The sequence below is a fragment of the Lontra canadensis genome, unplaced genomic scaffold (genome assembly GCF_010015895.1).
Source record: "Lontra canadensis isolate GAN:19392208 unplaced genomic scaffold, GSC_riverotter_1.0 scaffold139, whole genome shotgun sequence".
NCBI lineage: Eukaryota > Metazoa > Chordata > Mammalia > Carnivora > Mustelidae > Lontra > Lontra canadensis.
This window is the reverse complement of record NW_022631133.1, coordinates 3,408,112-3,428,272: the sequence shown is the minus strand read 5'-3', so window position 1 is coordinate 3,428,272 and position 20,161 is coordinate 3,408,112. Positions and strand designations below refer to the sequence as shown.

The window sequence follows — 20,161 nt, the reverse complement described above, 5'->3', positions numbered from 1 at the left end:
CTCTGGATCATATAAAAATGTTGTCAAACATTTTACTCCAATAAGCTAATTTTAAAGAATCTCACTAGGAAAACATGATATAATTTGGCTTTTTAAAATTGGGATTTAGGGGCACCTAGGTGGCTCAGTGGATTAAAGCCTCTGCCTTCAGCTCAGGTCATAATCCCAGGGTCCTGGGATCGAGCCCCACAACGGGCTCTCTGCTCAACCGGGAGCTTGCTTCCCTTCCTCTCTCTCTGCCTGCCTCTCTGTCTACTTGTGATCTCTGTCTGTCAAATACTAAATAAATAAATCTTTAAAAATAAATAAATAAATAAATAAAATTGGGATTTAATTGCATATATCATTTCGTACTTCTTCCTAATATAATAATAACTATAATAGCAACCATCATCAACCAGCTTCTTTAAGTAAAGATGGTGAAGACCGTAACTGATCTAAGATATCTTTCATGGAGAAAGCACTTTAGTTTGAACATAATTGTCCTAAGGGCCAGGTGTGTGCTATGAGATTTATATGCCTTACCTCATGCATCCTCAAAACCACTGTTGGAAACAGTTACTACTTTTCCATCTTTGAGGAACTTAAGAAGCGAACTTTCCCAGAGTACCCTAGCTAGTAATTGAGGAATGGAGTTAGGCAACTTGTCTGGTGCAGTCACTCTGGAAAACAGTATGGAGGTTCTTCAAAAAGTTGAAAATAGAGCCACCCTATGACCCAGCAATCGCGCTACTGGGTATTTACCCTAAAGATACAAACGTAATGATCCAAAGGGGCACGTGCACCCCAGTGTTTATAGCAGTAATGTCCACAATAGCCAAACTATGGAAAGAGCCTAAATTCCCATCAACAGATGAATGGATAAAAAAGATGTTTTATATATATATATATATATACATATATATATATATGTGTATATATATATATATATGTATATATATATATGGAATACTATGCAGCCATCAAAAAACCCCAAATCTTGCCATTTGCAATGATGTGGATGCAACTAGAGGGCATTATGCTAAGCAAAATAAGTCAATCAGAGAAAGACAATTATCATACGATCTCACTGATATGAGGAATTTGAGAAATAAGACAGAGGATCACAAGGGAAGGGAGGGAAAAATGAAACAAGACGAAACCAGAGACGGAGATAAACCATAAGATGCTTTTAATCTTAGGAAACAAACTGAGGGTTGCTGGAGGAGAGGATGGGTGGGATGGGGTGGCGGGGTGATGGACACTGGGGAGGGTGTGTGTTGTGGTGAGGGCTGGGTGTTGTGTAAGATGATGAATCACAGACCTGTACCCCTGAAACAAAAAATACATTATACAGTAATAAAAAAAAATAGCATCAGGCAGTTTATTCCTGAGTAAATACCAGCCTCTCATTTATATAATAGGTAATCTTGAGCTTGGGGTGGAACTAATTATCTTTTATGTGTTATTTCACTTAATTCTCAAAAATCCATAAGGCTGATACTATTGCCATATCCTTTTTATTAAGAAAACTGATGTATCAGGTATAGCTGTTTATGTAGATATATTTTTAAAGCATATATAGTTACTCTTTTTATTGCTCGATAATGGTCAATGTGAAAAATCTTATGCATTCAAAATAAATGAATAAAAAACTATATGTAGATAAAATAATAATATAGATAGAAATAGAGGGAAATAGGAAAAACAATCTTAACTATCACTGTTTAGTGATAAAATGGTACTTAACATTTTTTTGTTGCATGTAATTATGTATTATTTTTATCTGCAGAGCTTATGCTTTTCATGATTCGTAACTCCAGACATACCACTCTAGATCTTTTCTAGAAGGCTAAACGTTCTCTATTTACCTTGTTTAGAGAACGTGTGCTCATTTGGACATATATATTGGCAACTCTGTATATCCCCCAAATACAATTTAATAGATTTTTGTTTGTTTGTTTAGGAAATAATTACTTAAAAGATTTTTTTCTCAAAGCATTGGCTATATTAGTAAAAATAGAGCAAATTAAGTGTAGGAGTTTTGTTAAATTTGGTAGATCCATACAGATAATACAATGTAGGTATTAAAATTATTTTTGTAATAATAATATGCTAGTGAAAAAAGAGACAGATTTTATATACATACATCGAAATATTAGCATTTAACTCAGGATGGTGAGATTATGAGTAAGTTATTTTTCTTTATTACCTATCTTTTAAAAGTTTTCTGTTATGAATATGTATTTTATAATAGGTAAGGAGGAATCTTATAAAAATAGTATTTTTTAAAGTGAGAAAATTATTTGCTCAATTTCTTGTCCCACCAATAATAAATAGTCCCACATAAACTGAAAATGACAATTCTCTGCCAACTTAAGTGACTGGATGAGGAAGATGAGCCAACAGTTTATTCATACAGTGGATAACACTAATACTTCGATTTTTACTACGTATTGTTTCTGTCACATCATTTATCTTCATAACAGCTAATGTATTCAACATGCTTGCTTCAGATACTGTGTTAAGCATTATCTCATTTTATCCAAACAGACCTGAGGAGTAGGATACAATGCACTTCATAATCTCACTGTCAGAGCCAAATGCAGCGGCCCAGAAGATGCATATAAGCAGCAATTCAGAAAGAATGACTTGATCCTGGAATAAATTCTGATGTAAAGTAGGACAAGGAGGCTGGCTGTCTTCCTTTCAACAATATGTGTAGTGTGGTTCACACATTGTATATTTAAAGTAAATACCCAGTTTAGGATAGCATTCAAAATGTTAGAATGGAATGGAATAATACAGAATGGAGTGGTGTATGCATTAGAGGATACAGGCCATGACTCTGTTTATTTTCACTTAAATATACAGCACAGCTCCTGAAGAGGGAAATGCAGAATTGCACAGTTGGCCCAATGAATGCAAACGAAATATCTCAAAGTCTCACAGGAAAAGGAAATAACAGTGAAGATGAGATGAGATTTCGAGAAGCTGTTATGGAACAAATTAACAACATGGAGAACAGAATCCAATATATTTCAGATACAGAAGCCAATCTCATAGATTCAGAACGTTTCCAAAATTTTAGTCTGGTGACTGATCAGAGATTTAATGAAGTTCTTCTCCAGCTGAGTACCTTGGTTTCCTCAGTTCAGAGACACGGAAACGTGATAGATGAAATCTCCAAGTCATTAATAAGTCTGAATACCACATTGCTTGATTTGCAGCTCAATATTGAAACACTGAATGGCAAAGTCCAAGACAGTACACTTAAACAGCAAGAGGTAAGAGCTTTTTTATTAGAACGTCACATGCTGGGATTGAATCCATCTAGATCCTATCTCCTTAGATATTTCAAGCAAACAAAATTTGCAAACCCCATTTCAACATCATCTGACTTACCCTGATTTCTCTGGCAATCTTACCAGAAGGTTGTACGTGAATTTACCTACTGTCTTCTCCAGGTTCCCAACAAAATGAGGGCTATTTTTACATTGGATATAGACTCTCTTAAGCTATTTTAATTCTGTAAATCTTGTACTTGAGACTGTCTAAGCCAATTATAATTTTTAGATTATCTTAGACCTAAATTTCTTCATCATTAAAGAAATGGAAACCTCATTTACATGAATAGCACATACTCTACATTTGTAAATAGTTTGTCATTCCCAAGAAGTAGACATAAGTGTTATTTTTTTGTGTGTGTGTAAAGATAACTATAAATAAAGAGTTAAATTTTGAATAATACTTGGCAACATTTAATTTTTATCATAGGGCCAAATATACAAGATAAGAGAGTAAGCCATGTTTAGACCAGCTTGTCAGCAAAACTTTCACTGTAAAGGGCCAGATGTGGAAGTTTAGTCTTTGGGGACTGTAAGGTCTCCCCTGTGACTATTCAGCTGTGCTATTGTAGTACACAAGCAGCCAGAGACAGTATGTAGACACAGGAGGGGAGCTGGGATCCAGTAAATCTTTGTTTACAAAAACAAACTTCAGCCCACAGATCATAATTTTCTCACCTCTGTTATAGACTGTCCTGTGGCCAGCCTACCAAATTGCTTTGTATTGATGAGAAAGAAACTAAAAAGCAAGCCCCTTATTTCAAAATTGTGGGGTTTTTTGGTTGCTAAATAATTATAATTGTTCCATTCCATGAAAAATAAGCATATGACTAAAATTGAACTACTGTTCTGAAAAAGTAATCTTTGTATTATCAAATATCTAAGAGCTAAGATTGTAATTAATGTGAAGCCTATAAAGTTTCCACCATTAGCTAAACAACGTTGGCATCTTGGTAGAAGATTTTATTTGAATAGACCCATTTTTGATTAATGAAGTTGTTTTCTGTATAGAGACAGTATTAAAAGTAGTGGTTTCTTAAAAATGGCTGTCACTTACCGAGGAACAGCAAACCTCTAAAGTCATAACATCAGATGAAAAACCAACTAAATTATGGACTAGGGAACAGACAAAACCGGTTACAAAAGGAATAGTTTACATCTTTCTTTACAAAGTACCATCACTCAGGACTTTTGAATTTCATGTGATCCTGGTTTTAAGACGTCAGAAGACAATGGCATGGCTAACCCCAGCCTTGATAGTCCATGTCACCTCTTCCAAAATCTGACTGTGTTTCTCACACTGTTAATAAGCATCTAAGTATATCAGTTACTGTTGAAATATCAAGGACTCTGGGGCAGCTGGGTGGCTCAGTCAGTTGGGCGTCTGCCTTTGGCTCAGATCATGATCCTGGGGTCCTTGGATTGAGCCCCACTTTGGGCTCCCTGCTCAGTGGGAAGCCTCCTCCCCCTCCTTCTGCCTGCCCCTTCCCCTGCTTGTGCTCACACTCTCTCTCTCTTTCAAATAAATTAATTAAGTAAGTAAGTAAATAAAATCTTAAAAAAGTATCAAGGACTTAGGCTATGGAAGGGTAGAGAGAGTCACAAGGTAGTTAACTGTCTACAGGACAGAAGAATATGGGAGACAAATAAAATTTCAGTTATGAGAGTCATAACTGATTAAGCTGGAGGGAAAGAGGACAGGAGAAGAAATATTACCTTATGTAAAAGCAGAAGAGCAGTGAAACAGGGCGAAGAGAAAGAAGATGGACCACATGGACAGACAAGATAGTATTTGGTATTGCTAATGTCCCAGATTTCAGTAGAGACTATAGGATTTCTATGAACTCACATCAAGAGTTGAAACCAAATTGGAGACTGGAAGAGAGTAGAAATCTTGAATGTATTTGAAGTGATAATTACTGGTAACAATCAAAATGTAGTGATCAGTGAACTCTTTGAGTTCAGATAGATCACACTTATTTTTTGAGGGGGTCTTGGCATTAGAAATGAAGGTAGAATCTTATGACAAATCAATTTGTGCAACTGAAAAAAGAAAGAAAGAAAAGAAATGAAGGTAGAGGGAATGGAGGGACTTCCAAAGCTATCCCCCGCCCCCGCCTCAAGCAGTAATCACTTGTAGAGATTTAGAAACTGGGTCAGGGCTAGTGTATATATATGGATGTGTGTATGTGTGCACACATGTGTTCATTGAAAACAATTTCAGACTCTCATCCCCACTGCTTAAACAATTGTATTCATCTTCGAATCTTTAGCCCAATGCAGGAATAAGTAAATTAAATGAATGCCTGAATCAGTAAGTGCTGCTTGAAGGAAAGACTTATGAGTGATACCAGCATGATGCTCATCAAGAACAAACGTCAGCTTGAGGGAAAAAAGTACGCTAGCGCAAAAGAAAAGAGAGAGGTGGGAATTCATCATGTCCATTGTTGATAGAAAGAACTGTAAGAATGCAAAATTAAATGCCAGTTTCCAGCGGGGCCACTGATGGTACAGTATGGAAGGTGTATATGCGTGCTGAATAGGCTTTTAAAAAAATAATAAAATGCACTTTCCCTCTTCCCAGTAAAAATGATTTCAAGTGAAATCTGGCTAATACGAACACCATAGGCAGCTTTCAAAAAAGGGAACAAAAAGGCAGCTTCAGCTTTATGTATGAAAAACATGGGCAAGTCCTGGTTTTTTGGTAGCAAAATCAACTGCCAGCCCCCTGCCCTCTGCTCTGTGACTATCTGGAGCCCCCCAAGTGAAGTGAGCGTATTTTTCATGTTGCTCTGCTTTCCAAGCATCCATGCTCACATCCAAGCTTTAAAAGTGTTTTTCCAAATTGTAATTATTTTTATTAAAGGTTTTATTTATTTATAAATAAATAAATTTATAAATAATTATAATTTAAATTATTTATAAATAAATCCCCTCTCTTGTGTGGTAGGGCACAAGAGAGGGGAATGGCAGGCAGAGGGAGAAACAGGCTCCCTGCTGAGCCAGGAGCCCCGATGCGGGACTGGACCTGAGCTGAAGGCAGATGCTTAACCCACTGAGCCCCTTGGGCATCTCAAAATTGTATTTATTTTAAATGTTACATGAGTTTCAGGTATACAGTAGTGACTTGACAGTTCTATACATTACTCAATACCACAAAATGTGTAGTCCCCACCCATGCCCATACATTATCACAGAATTATTGACTGCATGCCCACTTTCCATGATCATGACTTACACCATATGATATGGGAAATGCCAAATAGTCAGGAAAGGAAGAGAAAGAGAGTAGAGACAAAGAATAGGGTTTGTTGGGGGAGGGGGGGGGCATAGTTAGAGCAGTGAAAACCGATAAGCTTCTATACTTCAGTGTAGGGCCACCAAAGAGACCAATCTAGGTTATCTTTCATTTCCTTTCAAAGGCTTTGCACCCTTGACTGCCTTGACCCTCCCACCCCACACTTCAGCTTGTCTAGTCCAGTCAAGGCAAGTGTAATTTTCTCTTTGTACCTGGTTTAGGGAGCAATATACCCCTTGCTTATTTCTCTGTGCCAGGGGGCAATGAGAACACATCAGCAGGTAAGCAGAGATGTCCTTAGAAAAAGTATAGAGCATACCACGAAGACAGAGGATGCGATAAAAGTAGAATAAAGAGACAGAAAATGTCACCAGAATGGATGAGAAGGTTTGCTACATCAGAAACAGCCCAACACCCAAAGGAAAACCAAGGCAAAATCTTGAAAGGAAAATAAAGACAAACATTGTTGAAAGCTTTATTAGGACTCTGTACATAACCTCATCCTAATTTGAAAAGCAGAGTAAGTAGAATGATTCATTATGTATTTACTCTTAACTCTGCAAACTGAAGGATGTTGAAGGTACCCGGCATTTGGGTGCAAAAGTAGGCAATGTTACGTGATTAGTAAGATTGAAAAAATAGTGACATATATTTGGGGCCACCACGGCAGTACTGAACAGAGAGTTTAACATTTAGTTCCTCTGATCGGCTCTACTTCCCAGAAGCTGTCCTATGGAAGCACTTGTACAAGTATGTAAGTATATACATATATAAAATGTTGTTCATTGCAGCGTTGCTTAAAGATGTAAAAATAAAAAATACGCAGCTCAAAACTTGATCTCTAGCAATCTTAAATTATGCAAAAATACATTAATATAATTCTACTAAATTATTGAAAATAAGACAGTCTCTAAATACTTTCAGAGGTAAGTATCCTTAGTATATTATTAAGTGACAAATGAAAGCATGTTCTAGAACGCGATATGATCTCTCCTATTCACAATCTATGTATGTATGTATGTATATAAATATACACAAAATATATATGTATTTGAAAATATAAAATAGGAATGAAACCTCACAGATATAATAAAAATTAAAAGTAAGAGGGACACCTGGGCGGTTCAGTGAGTTAAGCATCTGCCTTCAGCTCAGGTCATAATCCCAGGGTCCTGGGATTGGCCCCCCCATCAGGCTCCCTGCTCAGTGGGGAGTCTGCTTCTCCCTGTGCCTCAGCCTCTTCCCCTGCTTGTGCTCTCTCTCTCTCTCAAATAAATATATAAAATCTAAAAAAAAAATTGGAAGTAAGAGATTGTTAAAATTCTAGTTGAGATTTTACTAAATGTGAAAAACTATGAGAATTATGATGTTAAAGTTTATTATTGCTATAAAACATTTTAATATACAAATTCTACCAAATTCACAGAATTGGAATATGTAGCTATTCTAAGTACAGTGCAAAGAAATTTCACTTCTGCTAAATTAAAAATTATACAAGATTTTTGTGTCATTTTTAGCATTTTGACATCTATATGTTTGGGAACCAAAGAGTACCTTGGGTATATTCAACTGATTTTATGGGGACAGAAGGTGCAATAATTCAGCCATTCAGTTCAAAGAGAACATGCTCCAAAACCAAAAATCAGTACTTTAAGATAGTTCTCTAATTTCCATATTCTTATTCCATAATGTTCTGTGATAATTTAAAAGAAAAAAGTACCTGGCTTTCAGGGCTTCTTAACCTTACAGATTTGTGGACACTTGCTTATATTTCACAGGACATGAGTAGATTAGAAGAGCGTGTGTATAATGCATCAGCAGAAATTATGTCTATGAAAGAAAAACAAGTGAATTTGGAAGAGGAAATAAAAGGAGAAGTTAAAGTACTGAATAACATCACTAATGATCTCAGACTGAAAGATTGGGAACACTCTCAGACATTGAAAAATATCACTTTAATTCAAGGTAAAATATTTTCTCATTTCTCCAGAAAAGAATATATTAAAATACACTGTTATATGCAGAGATTTGGTGTTTGAAATCCTATGGTGCAAAATAGTTTTTAAGCGTATGTTTACTACAGATGTCCAGAGAAAGTAAATATCAAGACACAGTGAGATAACAGTATCTTAATATTCTTTAATTGAAAGTGATAAAAAAAAATGTCTTTCAGGTCTAATGAATCATTGTTCAAACTATCCCATATTAATGAAGATGAATATGAGTTTTCTATAAGGCACCAAATTCTCTACCTGTCCACAAATCAATCTTGTTAATTCTGTTTTTCAAAACCTCCAGAGTCTTTTTTACTTCTTACCTGACTGTATTATAAATTAGAAAGCTCTTTGAACTCTGTAAAATAACAAAATAACAATAAGTTTGTCAATTTCTACTTTGGTTGCTTTTGGTAAACCATAGTAAATTGAATCTTACCGACTTTTAAATTAATATACACACCATATATATTTTTACTCTAGCTTTTATTTACATCTTAAATATTTTCTCATATTTTACTTTGCTTTGGGTTTCTTTTACATAAAGAACCTTTTTTAAAAGATTTTATTCGTAAGTCGTCTCTATACCCAATAGGGGCTCAAACTCATAACCCTGAGATCATGAGTCATAGGCTCTACCAACTGAGCCAGCCAGGCATCCCAAGAACACTTTTTTAAAAATGTGCAACCTAATCATTTCTTTTCACTGTACTTATTTCTACCATCTTATTTTGTACAGTTTTTGTCCAGTTATATGCTCTGTTTGCTTTCCTTTCTTGTCTACTTTCAGATGGATTGAGATTTTTCTCATTGAATTTTTCTTACCACCAAAGGCACCAAAATTTTTGGAGACTTTCTAATCTATTTCTGTTTGGTTGGTGGTTGTCCTTGAACTTGATCTTAACAAAGTCTAACGTTGATCGATATCTTCACCTTGATCCTAAATACACAGGGAACTTTAAAAACTTTGTCTGATGGCCCCTTCCTCTTTTCTGCTATTTTTGAGTATACTTTATTCCTATTTTATGTAGTTTTTTTTTTTAAAGCAGGAATTCAGTCAGTATTATTTTTCTTACATTATATAGACAACATTAAAATTTGCACATGAGTTTGCAATTTTCCCTTCTTCTAAATGTGCCTCAGACATCACGTCTGGGATTATTTTCATTTTTCCTAAAGTATATCTTTTAGAGGTTCATTTAGTGAAAGTCTAAAAGGTGAGACCTTTTGATTCCATTTTCTCTATTTTGTCCTTGATCTTTAAAATTGTTCAACTGCATCCATATTTCTTTCTTTCTTTCTTTTTTTTTTTTTTGCATCCATATTTCTTAGGTTGACACCTATTCTGGTTATTTCGATCCATATTTTGAGGATATATCCCTGGCTCTTGGCTTTCCTTGCTGTTTTAAAAATGACTGCCAATCTGCTTGTCATCCTCCTTGTCTTTATTACCAGCAATTTCACTAGTTGTGTTTTTATATCGATAATTTATTCATTTTACATTTATTTTTAGTTCTTATATTTATGGATTTAAATCCAGCATTAAATTTGGGAGAGTTACCAGCTTCAGTCTCTGACTATTGCTTCTTGTCATAGCCCTCTCTGTCCTTTCTTCTGTCATTCTAATTAAATTCATGTTAGATCCTCTTATTCCAGCTTCCATGTCTGTTAACTCTGATTTATAATTTTAATACATTTATTGTATGAGTAATAAACAGAAATCCATGAGATTTTTGTCATATAACACTAATTTAGGGGAAAAAAATCCTTTAAGTCTAATACCCAAGTGTTTATGGAAGTGTAAAGTAACACCAATTGTTTGTTAAAAATGTAAAGCAAGTCCCAGAAAACTATATATAGTACTGTTTTATTTCAAATGCTTACAATTTAGCAAAAGAAAATAATGTGGATTTATAGATGCATACATATGTAATAAGAATGCTGGCTTGTAAAGTGCAGGAAAGCCAGTGAAGAAACACAAGATTCAGGTTTATGTTTAACTCTGAAAAGGAAGAAGATGAATGCGGTTGGGGAGCACCTAAATAGAGATCTATTTCTTGATTTGTGACATCACAGGGTATTCTCTGTTTTATTGTGCTTTATAGCTTACTTACATGGAATGCATTGCATGCATTCTTTAATTATTATATTAACACAGATGACAAAGAAAAAAGTGAATTAACCAGCAGATGACAAAGAAAAAAGTGAATTAACCAGCATTCCCTTTAACAGTTAGACCAGCTCCACTTCGGATTTCAAATTAATATCCAAAATTTTAGAAATCTAAAACCAAACCCTTGTTTCTTGAGCATCCTACCCCATCCAGTTCTCCAGATCTGTTGCTTCCCAGGCCTTATCAGCCATATCATTATCCAGCTACTTACACACTCCAAGATCTCGGAAGCTGTTACTGATGTCTTTCTGCCACTTCCCTCCATCTAGGAGTCCTGTTAACTCTTCTTGCAAACATTATTTAAATAAAACCACTTCTCGCTATCTTGTCTGCTCCTACACTAATTCAAGCAACTATGCTTGTCTGATGCACTACATCAACTTCTCAGTTCTTCCTGATTCGACTTCTAATTCATTCTGTATTATGTAGAGCAAGAGAGTAGTATTTTAAAAAGTTAGTAGATGTTTAACTCTCATGCTTGAGCCCCTTCGATATTCTTCCCATCGACTTGGAATAAATCTAAATTCTTACTTGGTCTGGAACTCATCTACTTATCAGCCCTCATTTTCCCATTTCCCCTCTGGCACTCCTTCTGTCTGGCTTGGAAATCTGGAAAAATGAAAGTGCTACTTAAAAGTGTAAGTAACGAAGGAGGAAGTATTAGTTTCACTTCTTGCTGTCCTTATGTGCTCTAGACTCCCACTCTCTCAAAATGTTCTTCTCTTAGAACTCCACTCCTTCTTGGATCCACTCAAAAACACCTTTTTGGAGGTCATTTTTTCCCCTCCCCATCCCTCTGTGTCATCATTTGCTTTAACTTCCTCACAGTACTTGCCACTCATGAAGTTGTTGAATATACACATTGGCTTGTTTGTTTAGCATTCATTTCCCCTAATAGCATGTGAGTTCTGTGAAGTTGAATTTCGTGTCTCTTGTCAATCTCTCCCCACCCAGCACCCATTAGAGGGCCCTGCTGTACAGTGGATGAGCAAATACATATGTATTGAATAAATAAGTGAAACTAGCACTTCCTTCTTACTGAGTCATACTTTGTAATGACAGTGTCATTTTTCCAGATTTCCAGCATAGCAATTTTGTTTTTATTCTTTCTTCTGAAACTGCCATCAGTTCTTAGGTTCTATATCCTCTATCCTCTGGTTGCTTCTTTATTTTCTTGTGTAGACTTTTTTTTACCACCACTCTACCAGACTATTGAAATAGTCTCCCAAGCATTTCCTTCCTCATTTCTTTCTTTTCAGACTGTAATCCTGTCTACACTATTGTTAAAACGCAGTCTTTCTGAAGAGAAACCCTAGATTATAAGCCTACCACTTCCTCCTTATACATTTCTCTCTGTGGCACTCAGGGTCTTCTATAAAGTGTCTTTCAACCACTTTTGAATACCAGATTCCCTCCCTCTTCCCTTTTTGATACCAAGTACTTCCAATGATTTAACTGTGATTCTAACATACCCAGTACATTTTATATCCTGCTTTATGCCTTTGCCTTCCCTTAAATATCTTACCTTCTATTTCCGTCTGAAAATACCGTATCTCTCATTTCAATGTCCATCTGATATGTGAAGCTTTCTCTAGTTCCATCAGAGTAACACTCTTCCTGACATCTGTATCTTCCTTTATACTAAACATAGTTATTTTTTCATCAGAGAAATCGTCACATGATAGTCATCTCAAAAAGTACCTTACATTGTCTTCTAAAGCAGTGTTGGCTCTTCTTGGAATTAATACATTCCTTAAAATTAGGGGCTATTTTTTATATTCTCTACCACATCTAGGCATAAAAGAAATTTTTAATAAATACTTATGAAACTATAACCCCAAAAAACCAAATTGTACAAATTAATGAGTGCCCTATCATTTGTTGGTTGTCAACAAAGATGCTATCTTTGTGTCCCCCCTTTTGATATTAACAGTTGCTAAGTAATCATGAAGATAAAAGAGACAAAAATATCTGAACACATTTTCAAGTAATTGTAGTCATAGAGTCTAAAGGATTAAATGGAATTTCATCACTGCAATAGTGAAGTAGTTTGGTAGGGGGTGAGACATAGCATGATTTAAAGAAACAAAGTTGGTGAACATTTGGAGGAGAGGAGTTAAGAGAAATAAAATACAGTTTGGTTCAGTGTGAGAAAAGATAATGTGATGTTTTTTGAAAAGAAATTTTAAACTAATTTTCTTGCCAGGATCTAAAAGCATATTTATATTCAGACATAAACATATTCATGTCAAGGAAGAAGAAGAAGAAACAATCGATAGAATTTAAATTTGGAGATTTATGCAACCAATTTCCATGATTTTAAAAATAAAAAATGGTTGTGGCTTTAACCACTATGTAATAGAAAAGTTCTTCCCAGGAATAATGGAAAAACAGATGCCAGGAATGAAGTCCATTAAGCTGGGAATAGGATAGCCTAGAAGGTCAGTAAAGAAGTGGTCTATTTCCCGTTTTATCCAACTAGCTTTAAGACCTTGGACTTTTGGACTTTAAGATCTTACTCTCTCTGACCCCCCTATATGTGTGTTTGACTAAGAAATCTTCAAGGCCTCTTCCAAATTAAAGATATCTAAGTCAATATGCATGAAAACTAAAAGGAAAGAAAGAGGCACATTTAAGTAATAATAGCCTAGCTATGAGTAGCAATAGCTTAGAAGATGTGGTAGATTTCTAGGATGACAAGGAAAGATTAAGAATAAAGTAGAAAATGTGTAATCATAATGAATAGGACACAGAGACGCATGGCTCTGGAAATTTAGGCAGACATTATTAGTTCTTTAGTATCATCTGAGGACTTTAAATGCTAGGATATGCCTGGGTTTGCTTTTCTCGTGAACTGTGTAATTTTGATCTCTGATATTTATGGTTACTGAGTATTCTAAATCTGTTCTTTTTGTGGCGATGTAAAAATTTTAGTTTTCCTTTAAAAAAAATCATAGGGAGCTAAGCAGTGGATTTTGTATGTGTGTTTTATAGAGGAAGTTGTCCATGGCAAATTACAGCTGCAGCATTTACGAATTATCCCTGGAACTTCGAAGTTAAATGGTATTAAATTTGAAGAAAAATGGTGTGAATTCTTAGGAATTGATAGTAATTCAGAACAAAGGTGACTGCAAAGACACCAAGTCTCCTGACTTTTAAGTTCTTCCTTCTTCCTTCTATAACATGGCAGAATAGATAGCTATATTTCTATATATAGTTGATAGAGGTACTTTTTTTTAAAAGCTGGAACTGAAGGAAATATGAGGGTGAAATAGACACAATACATTCAGACCAGATAAAAATCTCTAGACTAGTCCAAGTGCAGGATGATTAGGATGTGAGCTACAGCAGGGATGGAGAGACCACTTTTGGAAGGTTGCGTGATAGTGTTGTGTTGACTATGTTCTTAAAAGTTCTACACACAGGGGCGCCTGGGTGGCTCAGTAGGTTAAAGCCTCTGCCTTCGGCTCAGGTCGTGATCCCAGAGTCCTGGGATCAAGCCCCACATCAGGCTCTGCTTGGCAGGGAGCCTGCTTCCCCCTCTCTCTCTGCCTGCCTTTCTGCCTACTTGTGATTGCTATCTGTCAAGTAAATGAATAAAATCTTAAAAAAAAAAAAGTTCTATACACAAAGCTAAGAGAAAACTGGTGTATTTTCTGGACACTTCTATTCACCCAAATATGTAAAAGACACTGAAAGTATTTATTGAGATACTTCCCACATTTTCTACTCAGGAGAAGAGATATAACAATGTATAAAAATAAAACATAATAAGTGAGATTAATGTTACATGAAGAATAAAACAACAATACAAATGTAACAGCCAACACACCTAGTTAGAATTCTTTAAGGCCTAACTGATTTTCTTACTCTGGGAGTCAGAAACCTGGTATCAGTATTTTATATAAAATACATGTGGAGCCTGGCTGGCTCAGTGGGTTAAAGCCTCTGCTTTCAGGTCAGGTCATGATCCTGGGTTCCTGAGGTGGAGCCCCACATCGGGCTCTCTGCTCAGAGGGGAGCCTGCTTCCTACTCTCTCTGTCTGCCTCTCTGCCTGCTTGTGATCTCTGTCTGTCAAATGAATAAATAAAGTCTTTTTTTTTTTAAATAAATAAAGTCTTTAAAAAAATACAGAGAGGGAGCTTTGACTCGGAGTTATATAAAATAACCCATGTATCTGTTATGATTGTACTAATTCTCCAATGTTAGAGCTGTATGCAGTTACTCTACAGAGTTATCTGCAAAATAATTGAAATGGAAGTGTTTCTAAAAGAGTTCCATCTCTTACTGGCTGAATAAATGGTGAAAACTCTTAACCACAGAGGCTAAAAGCCGAAATCTAGTCTGTTAGTGACTTGTTTCTTGTCTTACACATTCTACTTTTTCCTGGAATGTCTGTGTCTTGCTTTAGAGCTCTAATTACTAAATCAAAATCTCTCCTAGTACACTTTTTTTCCCTTTCCCCCAAAGGAAGAGTGGATTTGCTTCCTTTCAATTTGCTCAGCAAAATGCCAGCTGCAAATTGAGTCTGTCTGTCCTGCTTGCCCTTAACTTTGTCCCTGTGTAGAGATGAATGAACTGCAGCCATGTTCATGGTTGTGGAGGTGCAACTCCTCCCTGATGTAGAACCCTGGCCTTTCTTGGGCAACATCTAAATATATGTCTCCAACATGAAGCTATAGCTTCAGGGAATTTGTTTGCACGTGATTATGTTACCAAAAAAAAAAAAAAAAAAAGGCAGTCAAACAAAATAAAAAATACACACAAAAGAAATAAATGTTAATGGTTAGTCTCTTAAGATCAAATTATGAATTATATTTTTTCTAGGCTTTTGTATTTCCTGTAATAAGTAGAGTTGCTTTTATAATGAAAGTATAATAAAATATTAATGCCCCATGATGCATATGAAGAGAAAGGGGCAATGTGCCATTGAGAATAATAATGATATGTTAAAAATTGAGTAACCAGGGAAGGAAGGTTCTACAATCCAAGTTGGACATTGAAAAATGGAACAGATCAGAAAAATGGAGAGAAGCAGGGACAGGACTTAGAACATGAACAGAATACACTTTTTCATGAGATAATCTTTATCTGTTCACATGGCCCTCTCTTCAAATTCTTCAGATATTTTATTCCCCCACCTAATTAAAATGTGTAAGCAAGTGCTCTCCAGCCAGTGATGCTAAAGAGAGTTGTGCGTCATATTTGGGCTATGCATTTGGCCAAACCACAGCGACTGAAAATGCCTCTTTTAAAACGTTGCTGTTTATTATTCTGTGGTATAGCCAAGTTCATTTCTTCCTTTTGGAGTTGAAAAGAAAATTGCAAATCGTTCTGCTTGAAGGGAAGGGATTAATACTTGTCCTGTGCAGTTCCTTGTGGAAGAGGGAATATTAGCAGGGTAACTTTTAAGTTCCAAACTGCCAGGGGTGCCTGGATGGCTCAGGTCATGCTCTCAGGGTCCTGGAATAGAGGCCTGTGTTGGGCTCACTGCTCAGCGGGAAGTCTGCTTCTTCCTCTCCCCCTCAGCCCACTCGTGCTTTCTCTCTTGCTTGTTCTCTCAAATAAATAAATAAAAATCTTAAAAAAATTCCAAAGTGCCATCATTCTCAAGAGGTGGTCACTAGATATCCATTTTGCTGGGCACAAAAAATTCAAACGACTAAATCAGTATTGATTAAATTTAGTACTCAGGGGACACTTGGGAAATTGTGGGGCCAGGTAGTCAAAATTGTCCCTGCAACCTCTCCAACTGATTTTATCATATCTGTATCTATTTAGGGATTCTACTTAATACAACTCTAGTTGTAAATGATGCAGGCATTGGGGTGCTGATCCCTTGTGCCCTTGAAAATGAGTGTATAGGGATGCCTGGGTGGCTCATTGGGTTAAGCGGCTGCCTTCAGCTCAGGTCATGATCTCAGGGTCCTAGGATCGAATCCCACATCGGGCTCCTTGCTCCGCAGGGAGCCTGCTTCTCCCTCTTGCTCTACCTGCCACTCTGCCTGCCTGTACTCTCTCTATCTCTCTGACAAATAAATAAATAAAATATTTTTTTTTTAAAAAATGAGTGTATAGTCTCCCACACTTCACTAATAGCTTACTGTTGCCTGGAAGCCTTAACTGTAATAATTGGTTAACATGGTTAAGAATACAGTATGTAGGACATTTAACATACAAAATATTCTTAAATAAAGCTAGAAAAAAGAAATATTATTAATAAAATCATAAGCAAGAGAAAATATATTTGCAGTACTGTATTATATTTATTGGAAAAAAAATCTGTATATGAGAGGACCCACCATCCAAACCCGTGTTGTTCATTTTTATTTGAAAAGTGTTCTTTTACTCATTTTCATCTTCCTATCTTTCCCCAAGTCTCTGCCTCTTACTCAGAATTCTCTTTCTTTCTTTTCTTTCTTTTTTTTTTTAAGATTTTATTTATTTGACAGAGACCACAAGTAGGCAGAGAGACAGGCGGAGAGAGAGAGAGAAGCAGGCTCCCTGCTGAGCAGAGAGCCTGATGTGGGGCTCTATCCCAGGCCCCTAGGATCATGACCTGAGCTGAAGACAGAGGCTTTAACCTACTGAGCCACCCAGACGCCCCTCAGAATTCTCTTTCATCTCATTTTCTTCCTCATTCAAATTATGGTTCCTAGTCTCTCAAAGGCATCTCAACCATTGCTGTTCCCATGGATCTGCGTGTCTCTCAGAGATGTGAGTTAGTCATTTCCAACAACATGGTTTTTGGTTGTCAACTATGTGTGCATCACACATGGTTTATACATCCTCACACATGTTCCACACAGCGTCTAAGTTCATACAGTGGAATTTGCCTAGTATGTACCCAATACTAAGGTGAGTTTATGGCATCATTGACTCCAGGTCTTTTCTCTGCTCCTGGGTTCCAAGAACCTAAATAAGTGCTGGGCACACATAAGTATGTACTAGCTAGCTAGGTTGTGTATTTCTGGTGACCCTCCATTCAAGAGGGTCAGTCTTACTCATTCTATGCTACAGCACAACAAACAGAAGACTGGGTTTACTTAAAGAATGGTCTTGAAACATGACATATGCATTTTACCATTGTTTTAAAACTGTGATAGGAAATTGTCATTTATTTTTTAAAGGTCCTCCTGGACCTCCCGGTGAAAAAGGAGACAGAGGTCCCGCTGGAGAAAGTGGTCCACGAGGCATTCCAGGTGCAGTAGGTATGGAAATAATAACTACTTCATCATATCCTCCGGGGCCGGGTAATATACATGTACATACGCGTGTAGGGGAATCCCTATCTGATTTGTCTCCTGTGGAGTGCATGTGTGTGTGTGTATGTGCATGTGCGAAGGGGATAGTAAATGTTTTCCAGTGGCGTAAGCATTATCATGTACCGAATGTAACTGACTTTTGCTTTTTGAAGAAAGTTAAATGCTTTAGCCAAAGCCACCACATGGGGTTTTTTCATATGTCGGGGGAGTGCTGTCCGTGTTACTGATTGTGCACAGTATATGGCAGCCCTAGCTTTAGGTCACATGAGAAGGAGAATATGAAGATCATTTTCACACTGAATATATGTGCATGACACACACACACACACACAGGTGCACACATATGTGTGTGTGTGCGTGTGTCAAAGGAAACTGGATTATATTCCTTACATAGACCTCAACTGGACTATATCTGCTTAAACCCACAAAGTCTAAATGTAAATATTGACTGAATACAGATGACTTTGACCTTTGCCGTCAGCTACTCTTTGTATCTTACTTAGAGCAAAATTGTCTGAAATTATTTTCCTCAGTTGATGTTGTAATCTTGAAAGCAATATTTTGAGAGAAGATAATAGAAGACAGAAAAGGAGAAAGAGCATGAACTTTCCTTGCTCTCCCCAAAATAGAGGAGACAATAGCAACAACATGATTGTCATGTTATTCTTGGCTAGAAATCAAATACCCACATGCACTTTCAAAGTGGGGAGTATACTGCGTGCCTTAAGTGTAACTAGAATGGTTCGTGCTGCCACAACTATGTCTAAATACCATGTACTTCATCCTATTAGTCTGTCTTTTGGTTATATAAAATGTTCTTCTTTCTGGTCAATACATCGACCAGCCCAGCTTATATAGAAAAATAGTATTTAAAAATGAAAGACTCAAATTTGACACCTCTCTGACCTTGACAATATTATGCTTAAAAACCCAGTACATAGTTCGCATTTAAAAAGATTTTTAATTTATTTGACATAATATCTACATATCTATTTATATGATTATAGATGACATATATAATCGTGTGTGTGTGTGTGTGTGTGTGTGTGTGCATATATATGTATATCAGGTGGGTTATTGGTATGCCTTTGAAAATATTGCCAGGTAAGAATCTTTATTCAGAAAAGTCTTTCTACTTGCCTAGCACTCAGGAGATCCTAGCAATGGTGCACTCGTGTCATAGCAGGGGAAGTAACCAGCATTCCATCAGCTGTCAGAGCTAATACTGTCAGAGATCTGTCAACCCCTCCATTACCAACTGCAGTTGTCAGAGCTTTCTAACTCAACCACGGAAGTTCAGTCTAGGCGCCAATTTGCTGCACAAAGTTTCATCTTGGGAGCAGCTTCTGCAACTGCTCCTGAACTATGGATATGTAAAATAGAAAGAGGGATTTAAAAAGTTCCAGTTAATACCCTAAAGAGATCCCATTGCAAAGCTGCTTTGATCCCTTTTAGTGAGGGGATAGTCTGTGGCCGTTGGTGCTGCTCGTTGGCACAAATCGGCGTTATGCGGTTTCTCATATAAGAGTTAGATTTTGTTTGGGGGGAATAAATGGACTCTTAGATGATGAAGTTGCCATTTGGAGTCGGGCACTGCAGCAGAAGTAGCCAGGTTACCAGGCATCTCTCCTCGCGGAGTCTTCCCTGCTTAATTGCCGCATTCTGTTTTGTTCTCTGCCAGATTGCCTAATTGCCCAATAGAAGTACCGGAATCAGGAAGTAAAGAGTATACGATGGGCAGCCATATTTCTACTTCCTGATTACAGAGAATTCATTCAAATCCCACGTGTACTTCTAGCTGAGCTCATTAAACTCAGTTTGACCAACTCAGAGTCCCCTAGATTCACAACCATGTTATGTAAACCTAGGAAACTTTTAAAGGATTATTCAAGTGGCCCTAAATGATTAATGCACTAAACTATAATAACTATATAATAACTATATATAATAACTATAGCAGTTACTCAGGTACTGAGCTAGACATTCTGTTAAAATTTGCTTTATCTCAAAAATAACATCATCAGGGCACCTGCGTGGCTCAGTGGGTTAAAGCCTCTGCCTTTGGCTCGGGTCATGATCCCAGGGTCCTGGGATGGAGCCCCGC

At 36.7% G+C, this 20,161-nt stretch overlaps 1 protein-coding gene across 5 annotated transcripts in view; it reads left to right on the top strand.

Annotated features, from left to right (window-relative positions):
• MSR1 (macrophage scavenger receptor 1) overlaps positions 1-20,161 on the top strand; it is an 83,982-nt gene that overhangs the window by 20,304 nt on the left and 43,517 nt on the right. For all 5 annotated transcript variants that reach the window (XM_032843396.1, XM_032843394.1, XM_032843395.1 and 2 more), the window contains exons 4-6: positions 2,854-3,266; positions 8,403-8,589; positions 17,923-18,003. In XM_032843396.1, coding sequence (XP_032699287.1) covers positions 2,854-3,266; positions 8,403-8,589; positions 17,923-18,003 — 681 coding nt within the window. The remainder of the gene's footprint in view (positions 1-2,853; positions 3,267-8,402; positions 8,590-17,922; positions 18,004-20,161) is intronic.